The sequence below is a fragment of the Anomalospiza imberbis genome, chromosome 7, assembly GCF_031753505.1.
Source record: "Anomalospiza imberbis isolate Cuckoo-Finch-1a 21T00152 chromosome 7, ASM3175350v1, whole genome shotgun sequence".
NCBI lineage: Eukaryota > Metazoa > Chordata > Aves > Passeriformes > Viduidae > Anomalospiza > Anomalospiza imberbis.
Window position 1 is genome coordinate 8,669,744 of NC_089687.1, and position 20,365 is coordinate 8,690,108.

At 42.9% G+C, this 20,365-nt stretch overlaps 1 protein-coding gene across 1 annotated transcript; it reads left to right on the forward strand.

Moving 5' to 3' along the window:
• The first annotated feature begins 998 nt into the window (after positions 1-998).
• INSIG2 (insulin induced gene 2) lies at positions 999-12,718 on the forward strand. The gene is made up of 6 exons (XM_068195273.1): positions 999-1,116; positions 5,135-5,472; positions 7,038-7,162; positions 9,104-9,270; positions 9,685-9,784; positions 10,237-12,718. Exons 2-6 carry the CDS (start codon positions 5,229-5,231, stop codon positions 10,276-10,278), a joined length of 678 nt encoding a protein of 225 aa, XP_068051374.1. The 5' UTR covers positions 999-1,116; positions 5,135-5,228; the 3' UTR covers positions 10,279-12,718.
• Positions 12,719-20,365: the final 7,647 nt, after the last annotated feature.

Genomic DNA, 20,365 nt, shown 5'->3' on the forward strand with positions numbered 1-20,365 from the left:
CATCCTATTCAGTCATTATTCTGAGAACTGTAAGGGGATAAGCTCTGAATTTCTGAGATCTTGTAATATGGAAAGCTCTGTCAAAGTCTTTGCAGTAAAATACCAATCTTGGGGGAATGCCAGGTGCAGATCTTTTTAATAAATAGTATTCAATATCAGTGTGAGAGAGGGAAGAGTTCATTAATAGAGTATTATGAATATAAGAATATATGTCATATACAAATGAATGTAACAGCATTATTCTCACATATATAAATGGTGTATTTTATTGTGATGCCTTTACCATCCCTACAACAGGCCAAAGCAAATTGTTTTCTGCTTCATGTTGTACATTTTCTCCAAAAGGCGCAAACTGGAGGTGAAAACGTGGCTTCTGGAATACAGAGATGTGCAATTTTGTCCTCCATCAATAAAGTCAAGCACATGGGAGAGTCCTTGTGGGACCAGGAGGGCGTTCAGGAGGGCCAGAGCTGGGCTGGCAGCTTTCAGCTGGGGACAAGAACTTCATTCCCACCACGTCTGTGCCTTAAGGTGGAACAGGCTGTGGTATTGCCCCCCAGCCCAGCTGGGAGCGTGGTCATGGAGCAAACAGCCCAACACATCCAGTTTGTCTTTTAATTACTGGATCACAGAGTGTTCGTGGTTGGAAGGAACCTTAAGGATCATCCAGTCCCAACCCCCCCTGCCATTGGCAGGGACACCTCGCACCAGACTGGGCTGACCAAGGCCTTACCCAAGCTGGCCTTGAACTCTGCCAGGCTTGGGGCATCCACAACTCTCCTGGACAACTGTTCCAGTGTGTCACCACCCTCACAGTAAATAATTTCTCCCTAATACCTAACCTAAATTTCCTGCCTTTCAATTTGTACCCATTACCCCTGCGCACAGCACTCAAAGCGAAGTGCTCCTCATACACACTTGGTGGCCGCTCTCGGGCCCGCTGCAGAGCCGCAGCCGCGGCCCCGAGCGCTCTGAAGGCGGAGCGGGCGGCTCCCGGCGGAGCGGGCGGCTCCCGGCGGAGCATCCCCGCACCCCCCCGCGCTCGGCACGGCCGGGGCCCGGCGGGCGCTGCGGAGGCTGCGCGGGGCGGGGACTGCGGAAGATGGCGGAGGCCGAGTGAGTCCCGGCGCTGCGGAGGGACCGGGCCGGGCCGGGGGGACGGGCCGAGCCGAGCCGGGCCGGGCGGGTAGCGGCGCCCCTCGGCCCCGTGCGGCCCGCGGGCCGGGGCGGTGCTTCTCGCTAGGGCCGGGGGCGACGGAGGGAGAGGCCGGCGGGGCCGTTCCCCGGCAGCCAGGACAGCCGGGACAGCCGGCGGGGCCGTTCCCCGGCAGCCGGGACAGCCGGGACAGCCGGCGGGGCTGCCCGGGCCCGCGGCCCCTCCGGCGGCCGTGCGGGGCCGGGCCGGAGGTGCCGGCGCTGCCCAGGGCTGGGCTCCCCCGGCCTGGGGTCCGCGACAGAGCCGCCGCGCCCGATGCCTGGGTGGCGATGGTTTTATTTGCTTTGGCGTTGCCTCGCTGCAGACGAATGGTTTCCTGCCATCTCCTGCGCGGTGTTGCCCAAATAAATCTCGTTGTCGGCCTCACCGCGCCGTGCCCGCTGTGTCTGTGTGGTGTCAGAAGTTGTGAATCGCTCTCGGTGCGCAGGGACAGCACAGGAGAGCAGGACGGATCTGCTCCTTGGGAGACAGTTAAGTGACTAAGTGTTTTAAAAACGTCCAGGGTGATAATTTACTTGTTAAGTTTTTGCGCAATGCCAGACGCCGTGTGGCTGCCTTGCGAGTCGTGTATGGTGCGCGGTGTGTGAAAAGCTCGGGCTGGAGTCCGCGTGTGCCAGCGAGCGAGGAAGTGCAGCTGAGACTCCGGCAGTGCCAAGGCTGCAGCTTTCAGTGCCGTGTTACAGCTGTGAATGTGCATTCCCGAGAAATGAAGGCTCAGAAGTCTTGTTGGTTCAATATGTTGTGATCTGTTCCTGTCTGAGAGGAAACCTGCAGTAAAACACAAGGCTTAAAAGCAGACAGAGTCTCCGCTGTATGCAGGAACAGCGGCCTCCTAGTCAGGAGGAGTAGAGACAGTAATTTAATTTCCATGAAAAGTGATGGCAGTAGATATCTGTGCTGTGCCAGGGCATTGTGTCCCTTGGCTGTCTGGGGCACTGAGGAATGTTTCCTGAGCATTGATTACTTTGCTCCATTCCCCAGTTGCTCTGTGGTATGCCAGAAGGTCTTAGGGCCAGTGAAAAATCTGGGAGCTGATAAAACAACTAGGAATGGTAAGTGTAGGGTGAGAGACCACCAGGTGCAAACGACTGCATCATGGTAGTTTCAGACCTTGAATTACTTTCATAAACATTGTCAATATGTACCTACCCAGGTGCCCTTGCTGTGGTCAGGCTGTTAACCTGCTAATAAAAATCTGTTGCTGTCTTGAATAACTTGCACCTGCAGTGGATGTGTAGCAGCAGTAAGTGATTTCCTTCCTGCTGCATTTAGATAAGCCTTTAAATACGTATTTGCTGAATGGCATATTAAAAAAGTGAAAATTATACAAATGCAGGTTTTATAATTTGAAAGTGATTTTATACCAGAAAAAAATTGGACTTTTACTTGATCATCAGCATTTCTAGGAGAAAAACCAGCAAGAGCCAATCAGTGTTTACATCAGTATTGCCATGTGGGATAGTTGATGATTCTTAATTAGGCTGAAGATTCCTGTAGTTGAAGAATTACAAGAAGTAGAGTCTTGTTTGAGGGAGATACCAAGAGAGAGTGTAAAATGGGGAAATAATCAATGCAGGGAAATTATTTCTAGATTTCATCAAAGACAGGGACTTGGGCTGATCTCTCTCAGTACTTGGGGACCTAGATGATCTCTAAGGTCTCTTCCAATCCAAAACATCCTGTGATTCCATTTTAGTTGATAACCTTGGTGCACAAAATAGGATGCAGTAGGATGCTTGCTGATGACCCAAAGCTGGCAACATTTGCAGGGCCAAAGAGGACTGAGAGATCCTGCAGGAAAAGTGGGTTGAAGTTGGCTGTCAGAAATAAATAACACCTACAGGCTGAAATGCAAGGTCTGGAGCTGGTACCAGGGAACAAGGACTTCAGTACTAGGAAAGAGGGGAGACTTGAATGTAGTAAAGGATCACAGGACATGAGCAAACCACTTTATGAATGAAAAAAGAAACTCTTATCCTTTGTGCTGCTCATTAAAGGAAGAACTAAATGTGTGAGCTTTCTTATATATCAGCTTGGGTCATGCATTTAAAAAAAAGGGATATGCAGACTTCAGGAAGTGCCAAAAGCTGTTGGGATGGTGAAGTGGAGAGTTAAGAGCTTAGCTTATTTCCCTAGGCAAGCCAAAGCAGAGAAGGGACATAACAGTTTGAAAACCCATGTTAGCCACAGTATTCCTGCAGAGTTTGTAATTGGGAGCTACAGCCTTCAATGCCATGTGTTGAAAAGACTCCTGTAAATTCTGAGAATTCAGTGATCACCTGGTGTGCAAAGATGCAAGGGACACAAGGGAGGCTCTCAGTAGAAGTAGTGATGTTTTTGTGACTCCATGGTTTCTTTGCTGGGGGCTAAAAGTATGATCCAAGCTCCAGTGTCGTGCCATTCAGAGCAGGAAAAAAAATCTGCAGCACCTCCTTTTTGCTTGAAGGAAGTGTTGTAGTGCCAGTGCCTGCCTTGATACAGACATCAAGGCTGGCAGCCTGACTCAGGAAGCAGACTAAGAAGCCTGACACCTTGGTGGTTCTCTTTCCCCCCAAGGTGTGTTCATGATTACAAGGAACATGGGGAGTTGGCTGTGTAGAAGAGAGCCTGTGTTCTTAGGAAGACACTGTTGCCTTCCCAAACTGCCAGCGGGAAGTTTGTATGAAGAGAACCTTTTTCTTTTTTTGTCCTCTTTTTTTCTGTCTGTTGGAACTTTCCTCATGTGATGGAGTGTGCCATGGTGTGGCATCACACCTGTGCAGTTGACTGAAGTATCTTAACTAACCTGGGTGTATTTAACTTCCCTTTTGGCTTTCAGTCAGCAGAAGTAAATGAATGCTGAGTCCTCTGCTCTGCTGCTGTGTCTGCAGAGAGCTTCCTCTGGGTTGGCTGGAGCTGAGAGGAGAGAGAGGGGATGGATGTTCTGGTTTGGCTCCCCATGTGCCATAAATAAGAGTTAACAGAAGCTGCTACCAGCTGGCAGTTTCAAATTTAAAAACAATGTCAGGGCTTTTTTTCTGAAGTTCCAGGTGGCTAAGCTGTCAATCAGAATCGTTGTTGTACATGAATGTGGCACTGAATCCATGTATAACAAGACTCCTGATGGACAGGTTTTGTTTTTTTGAGGAAGGGATTGGATTGGGAACTCTGCCATTCCTGTAGTGCCGACAGTTACTCATGTCAGAGGCTTCCTAGTGCAAAGGCAGGTGGAGCTCCTTTTCCTTTGCCCTCAGGTGCTTCTGTGCCTGATTACAGTTAGGGTTTGTAGTGATGTAGCGCAGTCTTCACCAGACATCCGTGTTACTTTGGTAAATATTTCTCTGTGTTGAAGTTACTGCTCTAGTTTGCTGAGCTGTTTGCTCTTACTGGAGGTTACAAAACATGTGTGCTGCAGGATTGCTGAAATTCTGACTCCAGCCTGAAAGTTACTTCACAGATTTCACTTTCCAGTTGAGAAATGTTTTTTTAATGTCTCTTCAAGAAAAGAGATCTCTGAACTTCAGTGGCTGACTTGGAATTGAGGGCTGTGTTTACTTGCTGCTGAATTATATAACCTCCAGTTGTTGCTTAAAGGAAGGGAGTAAACCAATTTATTCTTACTGCAAAGCAAGCCTTTCTTCCATCTGATACCTGTGTCATTTCTTCACCTTCTGGCATGTACTTTCACATTCCTAGTTGTCCCATCCCACATATTTCCTCCTCTGTCTCCCAGCAGAAAAAACTACTTGTGAAACCTATTCCCTTTGTAAGGCATTTTTGCAGCTGTGGTTGATTCTGCTTTCAAAGGACTAATTGCCTCTTCAGAAAATTCAGAAAAAATATAATAGGCATTTTTTAACCCAATCTCCAAATAAGTTGAGGGAAATACATGTAATGTTTCTTTTATCTGAATTTTCACTCTTTTTTATTATTTTTCAGGGTTTGGGTGTCTCCTAATTGAAGAGGTTTGAAATATTGATTGCAAGTGAATCCTCAGTCAGCCCCTTGGATGCCTCTGATAACTTAAGAAGTCATGGCAGAAAATGATGCAATGCCAACCTTACCAAAAAAGTGTGGCCCATACATTTCATCTGTAACCAGTCGTGGCATGAATTTGGTAATTCGTGGCATAGTGCTGTTTTTCATTGGTGTATTTCTTGCATTAGTATTAAACTTGCTTCAGATCCAGAGAAACGTTACTCTCTTCCCCCCTGATGTGATCACAAGCATCTTCTCCTCAGCTTGGTGGGTACCACCTTGCTGTGGCACAGCATCAGGTAAGTTCAGTCATGTGTCTGTGCCTGGTGTGCTGAGATAGGTACTTGCAAAAAACTGTGTGAGAGGTGGGGAAGATAAAAACTTCCCTTTCAGCATCACTGGCCTTGTTGAGCTGTTAGTATCCTTCTGATCTTTTTGTATACATAAATGTACATGTGTCCAGGAATTAGTTTTTATGCTCTTTTGGGTCACCTGAGAATGCTATGTCTTGCCATCATCTCACAAGAAACTTGTGGGCCTTTCTGGGCCTGATGGGTTGCTAGTTTTGATGGAAAGACTGGATATGGCTTGTGAAGTGTAGTGTTTGATTTTAGTACTTGATTTTAACCCACCTGATTTAAAGATACTACAACCTTAATTGGTTTTTCACTGCAGGAGTCACCCATGTTGAGGTGTTCAGGGGTTTTTTTATCATTATTAGTCTTATCCATTTTCTTTCCTTATCTTCTCTGCTGGCATACATACAGGGAACCTCTGTGGTAAATGCTGATAATTCACCCATTTTCTTGCCATTTGTACTTGCACAGCCTTTGTGGAATTGATGTAACATTTCTCTGCAGTATGGTTTATTATTATGAACAGAATAAAGGTATTTTGCATATTTATAATCAGGGGTGATCAAGGCTGCATTCAGAGAAGTCCTTTCATCCATCACCGTTATTAGTCATGAGTTTGGCCAAAGGCCTTTGGCAAGAAAATTGCTCAGGGAGGTTTTTTCCGCTCCAGCTTTACTGATGATTTGTTTTCCTGAATCCTGGAGATCAGTTTTCCTCTGTGGCAGAGTAGAGAGCATTTGCAATGTTACCCCCAGCAGTGTGCTGGACTGAAGGAGTCTGTACTGATGGCTCAGGCTCTGCTTTGCTCATGCCACTGGAGTCTAACATTAAGGCACCATTTTTGTTCCTTAGTGTGGTTGGTAAAAATCTTTTTAGCTGCAGTTGCAGTAGAGAACACATTTGTGAAGAAATATTGAAAGAGCATCTCAATTCCCTGGGGTTGGAATTCCTGTTTGCTTTCTGTATTCAACAGCTACTGTAGGCTCTTGGCTTTCTCTCTTCTGGGTGAGCTTGAGAGTAGCATTGAAGAAGAGAAAAATGTTATCCAAACAAAGCCTGCTTGTAACAAGAACAAAAGAAAACACAAAAAACTGATGTTATAAGCCACACCAGTACTGTGGTGTGTTGGTTCTGCAGCTAATTTAAACATGTTTGATGTGTGGGATTTTTGGAAGTGCCAACCTGTAAGCTATTGGTGCTGTTTCTGAACTACAGTGCAGATTTTAATGTGGGGGAGAGCTCCGTCATCCTCTGCCCCTGGTTCAAATTGTCTCTGTATTGCTAATTCTGCTACAGTGGCTGAAGATGCTGCTGAACTTTACAGTGGTTTTTAAAATAATGAAACTCTGAAATTCCTCTTCTTTCACAATGTATGTTTTTGTACTGTTTGTCCTTAAAATCTGTGTTTTAGTAGTGACTGTAATTGTCAAAGTCTAGATAGCCTTTATTCTAGTTAAATGTTGGCAGTGCTTTAACTTCAGGGCCTTTTTTCTGTCCTGTCTCCACAGCTGTGATTGGGTTATTGTACCCCTGCATGGACAGACATCTGGGAGAGCCACATAAGTTCAAGAGAGAATGGTCCAGTGTAATGCGATGTGTAGCAGTCTTTGTGGGCATAAATCATGCCAGTGCTGTATCCTCTAACCAAATGACTTTGGTGGTAACAAATGGGTTTCCTCTTGAAGAAAGCTCACACGGTCAGTCGTGGTGAATTGCTGTTAAAGGTGTAACATGCAGCATTTTTGCAAGGAAAATGCAGATTATCTGTTAGTGTCAAACTTGTAGCAGTATTAGAGCTGATGAGTTTCACATCTTTTTGTTCTGAAAAAATATTTGCATTAGGAATGTCTCAATACTGGGCTTTGTCTTACTTTGAGTCTTTATTTTCTTCAAATAATTAAAGTTAGTTTTGGAAGATACTCATGCAGTAGGTGTTACAGAAAACTGCTTTAGGATGTTTCAAGTTGGTGTCTTTTTAATACCGCAGTAAGAGCTTGAGGCCCTGTCTTGAGGTCATGAGTGAAGCACATGCACTTTGCAGAGAGTGGGGAAAGCCACTTTACTGGCAGTGCTGTGGGTCTGAGAGGCTTTAGTTATGCCTGGTGCCTCTTCTGTCAGCTAAAACCAGGGTCTGCTGGTGAAAATTGGGGACTTGTAAAGAAAGTTGATCATCTCCATCCATATCAGCTCCAACACAGTTCACAAAAATGGTGCTAAGTTCTGTTCTTGTGCTGCTGGAGCTCCTCATTCCCAGGAAGAGAGGGCATGTTAAGGGAAAGGTGGCTGAATTCTCACTGGGGTTGCTTGGCCACAGATGGGTTTTGTTGCTGTTTTGTTGCTGTGTGGTTTTTCCCCACCCTCTGCTATCCAGTGTGGCTAGATGAGCTGGAGCTGCTGAGGTTGCGAGTCACTCCCACTGTCCCTCACAAAGCTCACTCTCCTTCCAGAGATGCCCTGCTCTGGTGCTGTGGTTCTCACTGACCTGGCCTGTACCTGTTGGGTGAGCCTGTGGCAGCTTTGCTGATTTTAAGAAATAAGAGTTGACAGCTGCTTTTTACATGGGTCTGATTATTTACAGCAAATTTTCTGCAGTTCTCTAGCAGCTGTTCCCCGTATCCCAGGACATCAGTAATGTACTGTCTGTATTTCCTGCTTGACAGCTCTCCAGACTGCTTTCTCTTCAGCTGTTGCCAGTTCTGCACGTTGCCAGGTTTGGTGAGGGTTCTATCTTCTTTGACACTTTCTCTGAAGCTATTGGTTTTTATCCTGTAATTATTTATTTCAGTTAGTCAAGCTTGTTTCTCATTTTCACTAGGTCTCCCTCCAGATTTTTGTGAGGAAATAGGACAGTGGTTTTTATACTGTCATCCCATAAATTTGCTTTCAGGCCTATGAAACATGACAAACCCCTTTTTAATTATCTGTTTTGGACAGGAGTAATGAGGATGAGTTAGTGTTTCCAAAACATTTTGAAAGATGTGAAACACAAACATATCTGAAGTGGCTTTCAGAATTCTTTCACAAGCTGACAAAACTGACTTTCATTGCTGATTTACATGAACACTTTCCAGTAATATTTTCATTTTAATTTATAGAACACATTAACATTTTAATGATGAGCTGAATGTAAAGCATAATGTAATTTAAACAAAATTGCAATTAAGAGTGATAAATACCTTTTTTTGGTGAATCCTTATCTGTTGAAGAAATTTAATGCTAGATTTAAGATTTCATATTGAGTGTAATAAAGGACCAGGTGAGGGTGAGAAGTAACATGTGCATTGTCTGTATAAAATGCTTGATTGTTTGGTAGGGGAAGAGGCTCTTCAGTCTTGTACAGTGCAAAGACCCTAAAATTTGAAGAAGTGCCATAAGTTTTTAGTTTCCTGAAATACTGACAATTACAACCCTTAATTCCTCACATCTGATAGCTGTGTGAGAGATGATACAGATAACACTGTACTTGTCTTAAGTGGTATTTTTTTTCTGTTGTGCCAAAATAGAAACAGAATGACAAAAAATGCTTTATGCTTGTACGTGGTATCTCCAAGCTTATCCTTAACAGCCAGCACAGAAGGTGGATTTTGCCAACAATATCCAGCTGTCTCTCACATTGGCAGCCCTGTCCATTGGGCTGTGGTGGACCTTTGACAGGTCACGAAGTGGCTTTGGTCTTGGAGTAGGAATTGCTTTCCTGGCCACGTTGGTGTCACAGCTTCTGGTGTACAATGGGGTTTATCAGTAAGTATTTGCTCCCCCTAAGGTGAAATGATAATGTTCCGAAGCTGTAACATTAAATCAGAATAACTGAAAGGGTACAATTTGACATGATTTTCAAAGCTGTCAGCGCCTAAATTTGAGCACAGCATAAATTGGACTGTTTATGAAAGCTCTTATCTGAGGGTGAGGAATCTAGTTGGAAATGCTAATTGAAATAAAATTGCTACCTAGCCAACAATGTAACACGCTTTGGTTGGTTGAATAAATGCAACCATAATCAATAAGAAGCCTCCTTTGTTGTTTGCTGCAAGAAATTAAATTTCTATAATGTGTATCTTTTTAAGTTAAAATATGCTAATAATTGTGAGTTTGCCTTGTGTTTGGAGGACTCTGTATTGCACAACACTGAGCTCAAAAATGTGTGTTCTTTTCCAGATACACATCCCCAGACTTCCTCTATGTCCGTTCCTGGTTGCCATGTATATTTTTTGCTGGTGGAATAACAATGGGCAATATTGGCAGGCAGTTGGCAATGGTGAGTCTGGAGGAGGGGCGTTGATTGCGTTCCAGGAACAGTTTAAATGTACCTATCATTTCTTCCTCCATGGATACCAGCCAGCTATTTGGCTCAAGGGTGTGCAGTGAGGTAGAAACCAGCAATCATTTCTTGTTGATGTATTTAGTGAGCTGATCATTCTGTAAATCAGAGTACATCCATGCTTTGCTCTGTACACTCTGTTACATACTTTCAGGACCACGAGCTAAGAGCTCGTGTATTTGGGGAGAAATCAGCCCAAAGTCTGACCTGCTCAGGGGACAGAAATTGCAGTCACCAGTATGTGCACAGAACTTAAGGAGATCAAACTTACCTGAATGGAGTTTAACAAGAGCTATTTTATCACCCATTTTGTAGAAAAATCACTTACCTTAAGTCTTTTTTCACTAGTTATGTAAATTAATATTATTTTGTCAATTTCTGTTTTTCAGTATGAATGCAAAGTCATTGCAGAGAAGTCTCACGAGGACTGAGAGGAAACAATATGCACCTTTTAAACAGGAAAATGTCTGACAAATGACTGTTGGAGGAGCATAAGGAACACTTGACTATGAAATTGCCAAAATGCAATTTTTTCCCTTGAGTGGTATACTTTACTGCAATCTGTGATTGCTGCTTCTATAGAAATCTTGATGTCTGATTTTGATTACTGTGAAGTTACAATAGTATGCAATACATTTGAGAATATTGGTTCAATTATAGGATTCTTCTTTCCAAATCTAAGCAGTTTACCATAAATTCCTGTCTGTCTGTAATGTTGCAGTGCCAAACTGAACCTTTGCACTATGTTTCTGTAGATGAAACTTCTTGCTTCACTTTATCTTGAAAGTTTCGAGGAATTTGTTCTTAACAGCTAGTGAATGACAGAGGGGGTTCATGTTTAGCAATGAAGATCTCTTTCCATGATAATAGCCCATACTATCTCTATGAAATGTATGGATTACAGGTGAACTTTGATGCAATAAGTAACTGATTTATGCCTATTAACACAGTATGTAATTCTTCTGACCCACATTACTGGTGAGGAAACTCACTTCAGGTTTCATGGGTTATTGCCATAGCATTTCATGTGTCTGTGGTGCGTGCCCAGTATCACAGAAATGGAAACCGAGTCTGGAAACTATTCACTATTTTTCCCCTGGTACACCCAGCATCTATTTTTATTTTTGAATTTATGTGAACCGTGGACAGATTGTGGAACTACTTGTATGCAAAACAGGATACAGTTCAGGTCATTCTCATACAATCCTTTAAGCTGATTTGTGTTGATAGGAAAACAACTTAGGAAGTTTTTATTGCAAAATTCAATTCTGAAGTAAATCAGCCACTACCATAAAGTGTCATAAACCCCTCCATTACCAATGTTACTCTTGGTGGTCCTTGCCCACCCCCTGCTCTGTTGGCAGGGATCCGCAGTGCTGTATTTTAGGTACTGATGGAGCCCTCGTTGCTGTTTCTGTGACCAGGCAACCATAAATGCATTTGCTCTTGCAGCAGTTCTCTAAGGCAGAGAAATGCTGTTAGCCGTGTTTGACAGGTGCTTGTGCACAGACAGCCTGGTAGGACAGCGAGCTGAAATAGGCTGTGTGCTGAGCAGTTCCCTTCTTAAGAAGGATTTTAGTGTGTGACCCATATCTGGGGTCATACATGGAATTTTCTCTTGGCTTTGCAGCTCGCTTTTAAGCCCATGAGCTGGAAGAAGTGCAAGAAGGCAGAAAGCAGATTTCAAGAGGGCACTACTAACCCGTGCCTGCAGTGAGTTTGGCATGGGATGTCTCCACTCTGTTTTCCCATTCTGTCTTTGTTGATGATGTTTAAATGTATTTGTTTTCCTTTTTTGTCTTTAAGTACTATTTTTTAAGTCTTCCGTGAAAGGTTTCTAAGACATGTTACAGTCACCTAGGGAGGCTGGAGTTGGTCCAAAGAACAAATAGATGTTTAGACAAGTTTTTATTGATAAATGTGTGAGTGCGTTGTACATGAGGCTTGAACTAGGGAACTTTTTCAGTCTTACCTGCTTACCTCCAAGTCTGAAAAGTGTGGAATGAGCACTTCCAAAAGCATTGTAACAAAATACATGGTCACAAAATAAAAATTTCTTGAATGGGAAATTGTAAAAATAATAAAGAAGCAGGTGATGCATGAAGAGCTTGGTTCTGCAGCTCCACAAAGTGTCATCACCTGCAGCTCGCTGTCCTGGGATGATGTTTCAGGAAAGCACCTACAGAGACACTTAGCTTTAAGCTGAGGCAGAACATACTTAAGTAGATTCCTGACCAGAGATTTTTCTCTTAATCAAACCATATGGCAATAAGAAGCCTTTTGTTGGTAAAACCAAGAAGCTGGGCAGGATTGAAGGGTGAGTTTCTTTAGGCAGGCTCTGGCAATTTGCTGGAGAAGCTGTTGGGTCTCTCTCTTACAGTATTTCACCTCATCCACCTTCTTTACTTCAATGAGTGGCTTCAGCTTGGTGGAAAGTGTGAGAAGTCCCTATTGAGTTATCAGGGCATGAGTGGCATAAAAATACAGATGTTTCTTATCCTAACTGTAGGGAATAACACAGTACCTCAGTAGCCAGTGTGCTGACTTGGTAAACAGTGTCGTTTCATCATGTCCAACGAGTGTGTACAACTGAAGATGAGTTGTTTTTGTTATTCCCTTGGTGGTAGAACTGCTGTTACCTGCCAGTCTCGATACTTACACAGAAGCAGCCTTGTGTGTGTTGAAATGTGCAGTATGTGAGAAGTGGTTGTTGTGCATCTGTGGCACCCACTTTGCAGCACTTTGCACTCAGATTCAGCTAAACCTGGTTAGACTGTGCTGTCCGCTGACTTTTAAATTTCATTTTGGAAATTTTGAGTATGTTGTGCAAAGGCAGCAATCATCCAAAATAAATTTGGGTGGAGTCCTTTATTATATGTGTCTGTACTGTTTTTATTCTTACTTGACTAACATCAATACAGGATCAGATCGTGGGTGTCCTGTTGTTTCAAACTGCTGTGATTTTATGGCTGTTGTGTTCAAACCCTGAGAAAGCTTCATTATGAGAATGGTGACACAGCCTTAACTTTAGTGGTGTGGACATGCTGCTACTGTATAGCATGTAGTTATAACTTTTGACTGAAAAATGTTCAATAAAGAATGACTAAAGTATAATTTAGATACAACTTTAAAAGCACTCTAACCTTTTCACCAATTAACCCTTGTAAGGTCTATGCTGTTTAAACTGGCAAATTGCTGTTAAAAGCAAAATGTGCATTAAACACAATTACAACCTTGATTGATAGGTTTCTTCTTTCTTTAAGAAATTATATTGATATTTAAAATACACTACACTGAGTTGCCTTCTATCAGCAATCTCATAATAATTCAGACCATTTAGCTGGCATATTGGTTGCACATCTGTATAAAAATAGTGAAAAAGAAGCATGGCAGATCAAATCAGCCATGATTTTATCTTAATTACCATGCTGAGCAGCCTTAGAAAATCTCCTCTTTTGAATCTGCAGTGGGAATAAGATAACTTCACTCACAATACAGAAAATAGGGATTTAGATATAAATAGCTAATATGGATATGAAAAAAAACCCAGAACACAAATGGCAGGGAAATTCATAACATATTTGTATTTATTAATGTTCTGGTCTGGATATGAACTGAATGTTACTCTGGTATTCACAGACTCCATTCATTGTGCCCATCACTGTCTCAAAAAAGATATGATAAAGAGAGGTTTGGAAATGTAATGGAAAAGCATCTGGGCAGAGGTGAGGAAGGGGTGAGAAGAGAGGTGCATCGAGGGTGCAGTCCCACAGCAGGACAGCACCACAGCTGAAAGCTGGAAGGAGTGCAGGGGGTGAGTGGAAAAATCCTGTTTGTGTTGGCAACCTGTGGCCCAAAATTCATAACTCTGCTGTCAAAATGCAGCATCCTGGGCATGCCATGTGTCTGACCAGGCAGATTACAGCCAGAGGTAAAAATACACATAATTTTGGATAGTAAGCACTAAGATTAGCCAAAAGCATATGAGTGAAGGTGTTTTGCTGGAAACTTTACCTCCCTTCCACCTGTAGCCTTGGAGAGTGGAAATTCCAGGTTCTTCTAGCCTGAGTGTGTTGAATGGAAAGTTACTTGGGTTTTGAGGGAATATCCCAACTGCTGACCTGTCAGGCACTTGAAAAATGTATCCTGTGCCTCTCATTATAACACAGCTGCTGTAAGCAGCTAGGAGGAGAGTAAACAAAGAAACTTTTCCTCCATAGCTTCTGTACTTCCCTGCTGCCATCTGGCTGGGAGCTGCCGTGGGGACCTGTGGGCATACACCAGTCCTCCCTTTTTTTCTTTCTTGGTCCATAAGGAAGGATCCTAATTCCACCAGCTGCATCACCCTGGACATTTTGCATATGCTTTTTACGTTTTGGAGCAGTGTTACTGATAATTCCTGATGGCAGTGGGTGAACAGAACCTGTGGAAGTGATGTTAGGTATCAGATCAGCGTTCTGAAAGTGCCTGCACAGCTGGGCAGAGGGAACGCGTGCCTCGCCGTGGGAATAGCTATCCAATGCTGTTAGTTCTGATGCCAGTACTAAATGCAAAGCATGAGTAATTTTGCAGCTTAATGTACTGCACTAAACAGTAAATGAAAGGTCAGTCCAACATGTTAACTGTCATGGAATAGTAAACACTCCTTTAATTGCTTCAGGCAGCCAGCCTGGATTTTTGGTGTGCCTGTTGTCATGTTTTGAGCAGCATGGTCCAGAGCCTTGTCCTGATTACCTCTCCCCAGTCAAATGACAAAGCCTCAAATTAAAGGATAAACTTTATGCCTGGGCTTTTCAGGCAGCATACTGGGATTTTGTGCTTTGAATGTTTAAAAGCCGTGCTGGGGAAGAAGTAAGGGTTATTTCTTGATCTGATCAGAGCTGAAATCCAGGTTGAAATGTAGTTCGGCATTTTCTTGAGAGTTTCCTTTCTTGTTCTTTGGTTCTGAAGCACAGAAGTTCAGTAGCTCCTGTTGCACATCCACGCTGTTTTAGCCTGCCCAGCACTGTAACAGATAGGAGGCAATATGTAGGAGCAAAAAGGAATGTATAGCAAAGGGGCAGCTACTAATTTTCTTCAGGCCAAGCTGGTTGAGAAGTCTGTGTCCAGTGTGCTCTGTACATCTGAGTCAGATGCACAACCTGCAGCATTTCCAGACTGAGGTTCATAGGATTCACTTTCTGTACAGGCAGCAGTTCTGCCTTGTCTTTGTCAAACATCCCTGCAGGAGGTGACCTGTTGTACTGTAGTTTTGCAGGGATATGTACACACATTGCAGAGCATTTGTAGTGGCAAGGTCCACAAGTGTAGCCATAAGATCTGCTTTTTATTACTTTGTTGGTAGAAATCCCGAAATTGTGCCTTTGAAGCAAAATAGTTATTGAAGGAAAAAGCTGTATTTATAAATATGTCGCTGTCTGAATTCGTGATGTAGTTTGGCTGTTTCTCTTCTCTGATTAGTTCAGTGTACATCTTGTAACTAACATTTAGATATTTAATGCCAAATTCAATTTAGATATTTAATGCCAATTTAGATATTTAATGCCAGTGTTTTTGGTAATCAAACTTCAAAGCAAGATTGGTTTCACACAATTATTGGGGAAACATGTTTACACTAAAAGGAAAGATGTGAGGAACAGGATTGCACCTTAATTTACCATATAGAAATTATGCAAGGAGAGCCTCCAGCATTTTCCATATGTTGCAAGAAGGAAAAGGACAGTAAGTGATCGTTCTGATTGTACCCTGGGTTTCAAAACAAGGGTAAGGGGAGTCTTACAGATGCATTTGTATTGACATGTTCTGGTCTCAGCTGCTCTCCAGAGGCATCACCTCATTGGCAATGATCACCAGAACGTGTTTTGGCTCGTCTGTTTTTCTCTATCCCAGCTGTGCCAGTTGTTTCCTCAGTGACTAGGGATGCCTGGGGTAAGCCTAGCTGTGCCATCAGAGAATTTTCAGGGGAATACAGCTTTAGAAACTTCCTGCTTAGGCTGATACATTCCATTTGAACTCTGTGAGAAACTGCTGGTCTGGCTCAGGGCACTGGTTGGTAATGCTGAGGTAAAGTGAGGGATGTGACTCCACGGTGTTCAGGTGGGATGAAAGGATGCCCAGTGCCTGTAAGGACATCAAGTGCATGCGCTAGTTACAGGTTCCAACAAAGAGCAAAGTTGCCCTGCTCTGCAGAGCATCATTTCTTGTCTCGAGTGCTGAGATGTGCCATCAGGGTGCCAAAGAGAGAAGAGAGTGCTTTCTTCCTCCTCCTTACTCTTCCTTTGCACAAATACATAGGAGCCTGAGCTAAGGACAGTTAATCCTGCACTTGGAGCCAGAACTATGTATAGGCTGGGATAGCACTGAAAGACTCCACTGTTTCTTTTTAAAAACAAATGCTTGTTCTGAGCTGCACGTCAAGTGCAATCATTGCTGAATGAACTGACATGCAAAGCCAAGTTCTCAGCCAGACTGGCATAACTCCATGGATTTCATTGGATATGCAGCATTTCATGCTGGTTGGGAATTTGGCCCACTGTGTTTGAAAGGGATGAAATTGTTTAGACCTTACTTCTTTTCTCATCTGATACAGGTCAAAAAAATTCCTACATTGTGCAACACGTAAGAGCAACACACCACAGATTCTGCCTTTCCCTCCTCTCTTTCAGCACTGATGAAAACCGTCATCATGCTCTGTGATTTGCAGTGTGTGCTTTTTGTATGGGATATCAGCTCTTCAGGAGAATCAGATCTGGCAGAGCAGATTAATAATGATGCAAATACAAAATGTTGGCTGCTGATGAGCTTGTTGTCATAGATGCTTGCCACAATCCTGCTTTTTTTTTTTTTTTTTTGTCCAGTATTTTGCTTGTAGGAAATTCAGCTGAGGCTTTGTGTTGGACCTGTGCCTGCTCTGATTAAAATGGGGAGAGAGAAATAATACTGCTTTGTGTGGTTTCAGACTCCTCTTACCAACCAGTTTCCTCAAATCAGTGTATCAAGCAAAAATGGTGCTGGAGTAGTGGTTTGAAGAAGATGAATTGAAAGATCCTGAAGACTGATGGTTTAAGGATGTGAATCAATGAGGTGATGTGTCCACTGTGGGAATAGGTGGTATAAGAAGCATTAGACATGTAGTATTAAGCAGATAATAAGAGTAGAGATGCAGTGTTAAGAAATAACAAAGCTGGTGGAAAGGAAGGTATGTACCTGTTCCTGTAAATGTGGTTTTTTTTCAGGTTAGTTCTGCAGACTTTGATCATTGCACTGGTCCAGGGGATGAACTTTGGGACAGCAAAGGGTGGGTCACTTGATAAGGTGGCTGGATACAAAAGGGAATTCAGTTTCCATGTCAGGTCAAAATGCCCAGCTCAAAGACAAATACCAGTGGTATTTGTGTAGTACACACACGGGCTTTTTGCTTTTTTTAAAATGTAAGTTTACAAAGGAGAATCACCTTTAAGTACCAAAAGACAAGAACAGGTATGACAGGTTGCTTTTGCATTCAGCTCTTAGCCTTGGTGGGAGTATACTTGAAGGTATGGGGAAGAGTTGTTTTTTCAGACCCATGCATTCAGGGTGCTTTTTTGCATCCCAATTCCCTGGATTTGCAGTAAGTTTTGGGATGTGAAACGCACTAGGTTTCACCACTCTGGATCAGCTCACAGGTAAATGATGATGGCTGTGTTGCTCTCACAGCCTGTGGCTTGACAAATGTGGTCCCTGAATCTGTTCCCAGGCAATAAAATAAGATTCTTGAAGCTGGAATGGTTCCCCCATCAGTGCAAGGTCAGTGCAAAGAGTCAGCCTCTTGTCTGTGTTGTTGCCTTCTCCTGCCTACCACTAGTCTTAGAAGCAGGACACCAGAGGTGCTCTGCAAGGGAAAGGGACCCAGTTGCTGCCAGAACCCCCCAAACTTTCAGGGAAGTTTTAAAGCTATGGGGGACAGTATGTGCTTTCTGGCATCACTTGAATCAGCTTTTCATGGAATAGTTTTGCTTTGGTGAACTGTAGACTCTGAAAGTTTGTGATTTCCAAGGTCACAGTAACTAATGAAACCCAGAGGGATGTGGTGAGGTTGGTCATGGAGCTGGTACAGGGCAGATGAAGGGAAGGGACCTAGGAAAGGGTGTGTGCAACACACTCCTGATGTGTCTCTTGCACAGCTCTTCTGAGGTGCATGATGAGACTTCACTGAGGAAGGACAGAAGCAGGCAACTGACACTTGTAAAGACAAATTTTATGGGATTTGATACCCTACCTAATGCTGACTGATGTTAAAGGGACTTCATGGGTGGGAAGCCTTGCTAGAAAAATTGTTCTACTTGAGACCAGATAAATGAGGGGCAATGCAATGCAGATGAACATATGTTCATCACTTTGGCATCTCTTAAATTACTAAGGCCTGTTCATTCTGGTGTCTAAAGCTCTTGAAGGCAGTATTATCACCATGTCATTGTTTCCCTTAGATGGTTCACAATATTGTTTACCATGAGCACTGTCTCATCTTGTCGTTGATTAAAACAGTAACTTCCAACTTAATCTTGCTGTGAGAACAAAGTGCTTTAGATATTAATTTTCCTGCACTTCTTCAGTATCAGGCTTCTCTTCAACACAACACTATTTTTAATTTATTCAGCTGACCCTTTGTTATGATTTCTAATGTAAAAAAAGCTGATTAATGCCCAGGCACATCACCTACTTAAAAAAAAAAAGTCTGAATTTATTCTGGCAGACAGTTAACACCTAAAACATATACCTTGGAGCATTTACATATATCCTTAGCTTTTGGGATGTCTTCATCACGCTGATGTGCCTGAGGTCTGACGTGAGTTGTTGGATGATTCCACACCCATTCCTGGAAGCAGAACATGGGTTTTTTGAAGTACGGAGGGTCTGGGCCATGGTGGGACCTTGAAGGTGGCTGCAAGCAGAAGATGGAGACCTGTCTGCTCTCCTTCTCCCCACTGGTTCAAGGAAACCCACCAAAGCAGTACTGTGAGCTAAGTGGTAATTGTACACTTTTGATTTATGGTTATCTGAGTGTTGAGGAAAAAAAATAGTTTCTTTTCAACACCATCTTGTCAAAATGCCAAATGCCGCTTGTTTTTGACATTTTCAGCTACTGTTAAATAATAGTCTTGCTTCTGTCACAGCTAATGTTGACTTGAAGTCAGTTGTGCATTTCTCAACTCAAATGCTAAGCAGACAGGCTTGGGTCTTGACAAATATTTTTCTGGGCTTGCCCTAGGCAAGTAAAAATGAGCTTCTAGTTAATCGTTTGTTTTAAAATTCAAATTGGTGAAATAGGCAATTAAAAAAATGACAATTTTCATCAAAATTTGCAAATTAAATGTCTCTTTGCAGTCAGAGCGGGTTCAAGAAACTGCAATAGATAATTGCTATTTGAAACCAGTGAAGTATCCAGCATTTTAGGGCCATGAGGATTGTGGCTGTTCTGCCTTACTAAATCTTGATTGATTTGGTAAATAAGCATTTCAACTTCTCTCTTTAAAATAAATAAGCAATTTTATTGCTTTATTGCTTACCCCTGTATGGGAGGTAAACAAGCTCTCAAGCAGCAGCCCTGTAATATCATGAGCCCAAGTGCCATCTGTCACCGAGAATTCTGTCCCTTTATGCACAATAGCTTCTTATGGCATTAGGTCCATTGTAGGTTAATTGATTAGCAGAGATCCTCCTTTCAGTTGTTCCTGCTTTTCTTCGCTAAAGGACCGTATCTCTCATCTCCATTTCCTTTTCTCTCTCCTGTATTAGCATACTAATCACACTGAACTCCCACTGCTAAAAAACTCTATCCATTTCATACTGGGGGAGGGGAGGAGGAACAGGCCGGCTTTTCCTGGGAGATTTGTGGATGCTGTTTTTTATGACGGTTGGAAGGGAGGAAAAGAAAAGAAGAGGTAGTGGCAGAGGCGAATAATGCAGGCTCTCGTGTGCCAGTGAAAGCTGAGCCTATGGTTGCATAAATATTGAACACGTTTGAGAAGCACTATTAAAATAAATATCAAAGGCAGCATTGCTCACACATCTGTTTCTCCTCAAATTTTGCCACAGCACTCTACATTTGTTTTCTCTCCAGCTGTTAACACCTGTCTTTCTGTCAGTGGTAATAATGCAATTTTAGGTGGGCTACGGAGCTGACAGTGACATGAAAGAATTCTCTATTTTTGATGTAAGAAATTTCTTTTTCGAGATTCAAAAGGGCTCAGTGAACAAAGATATATCCTTGTGCTAATCCTTCAGAGCAGTGTATGGAGGTTTTGTTGTTGTTTTAGGGCAGCTTTTTATCAAACTACACAGAATTGGGCTTGTATTGCACAGCTGAACTTGAACTAGATGAGACATCCTACAGTGGGCTGCTACTGCTTGCCTTTGTAGTTATCATTTTATTGCTGACATATATTCAGAAGGTTGTATGTGCATGGTACTCCTCTCTCCATGTGATGCTTGTTATCTAACCTCATCAAAAGTGTATGCTGTGCATTGATTGCTAGCAGA

Bases quoted from the DNA above. Each gene is read 5' to 3' on its own strand.
- INSIG2 (XM_068195273.1), top strand. From the start codon at position 5,229: ATGGCAGAAAATGATGCAATGCCAACCTTACCAAAAAAGTGTGGCCCA. The intron at 7,163-9,103 runs GTATCCTCTAAC...CAGCCAGCACAG, and splicing joins GCATAAATCATGCCAGTGCT to AAGGTGGATTTTGCCAACAA. The intron at 9,271-9,684 runs GTAAGTATTTGC...GTTCTTTTCCAG, and splicing joins GTGTACAATGGGGTTTATCA to ATACACATCCCCAGACTTCC.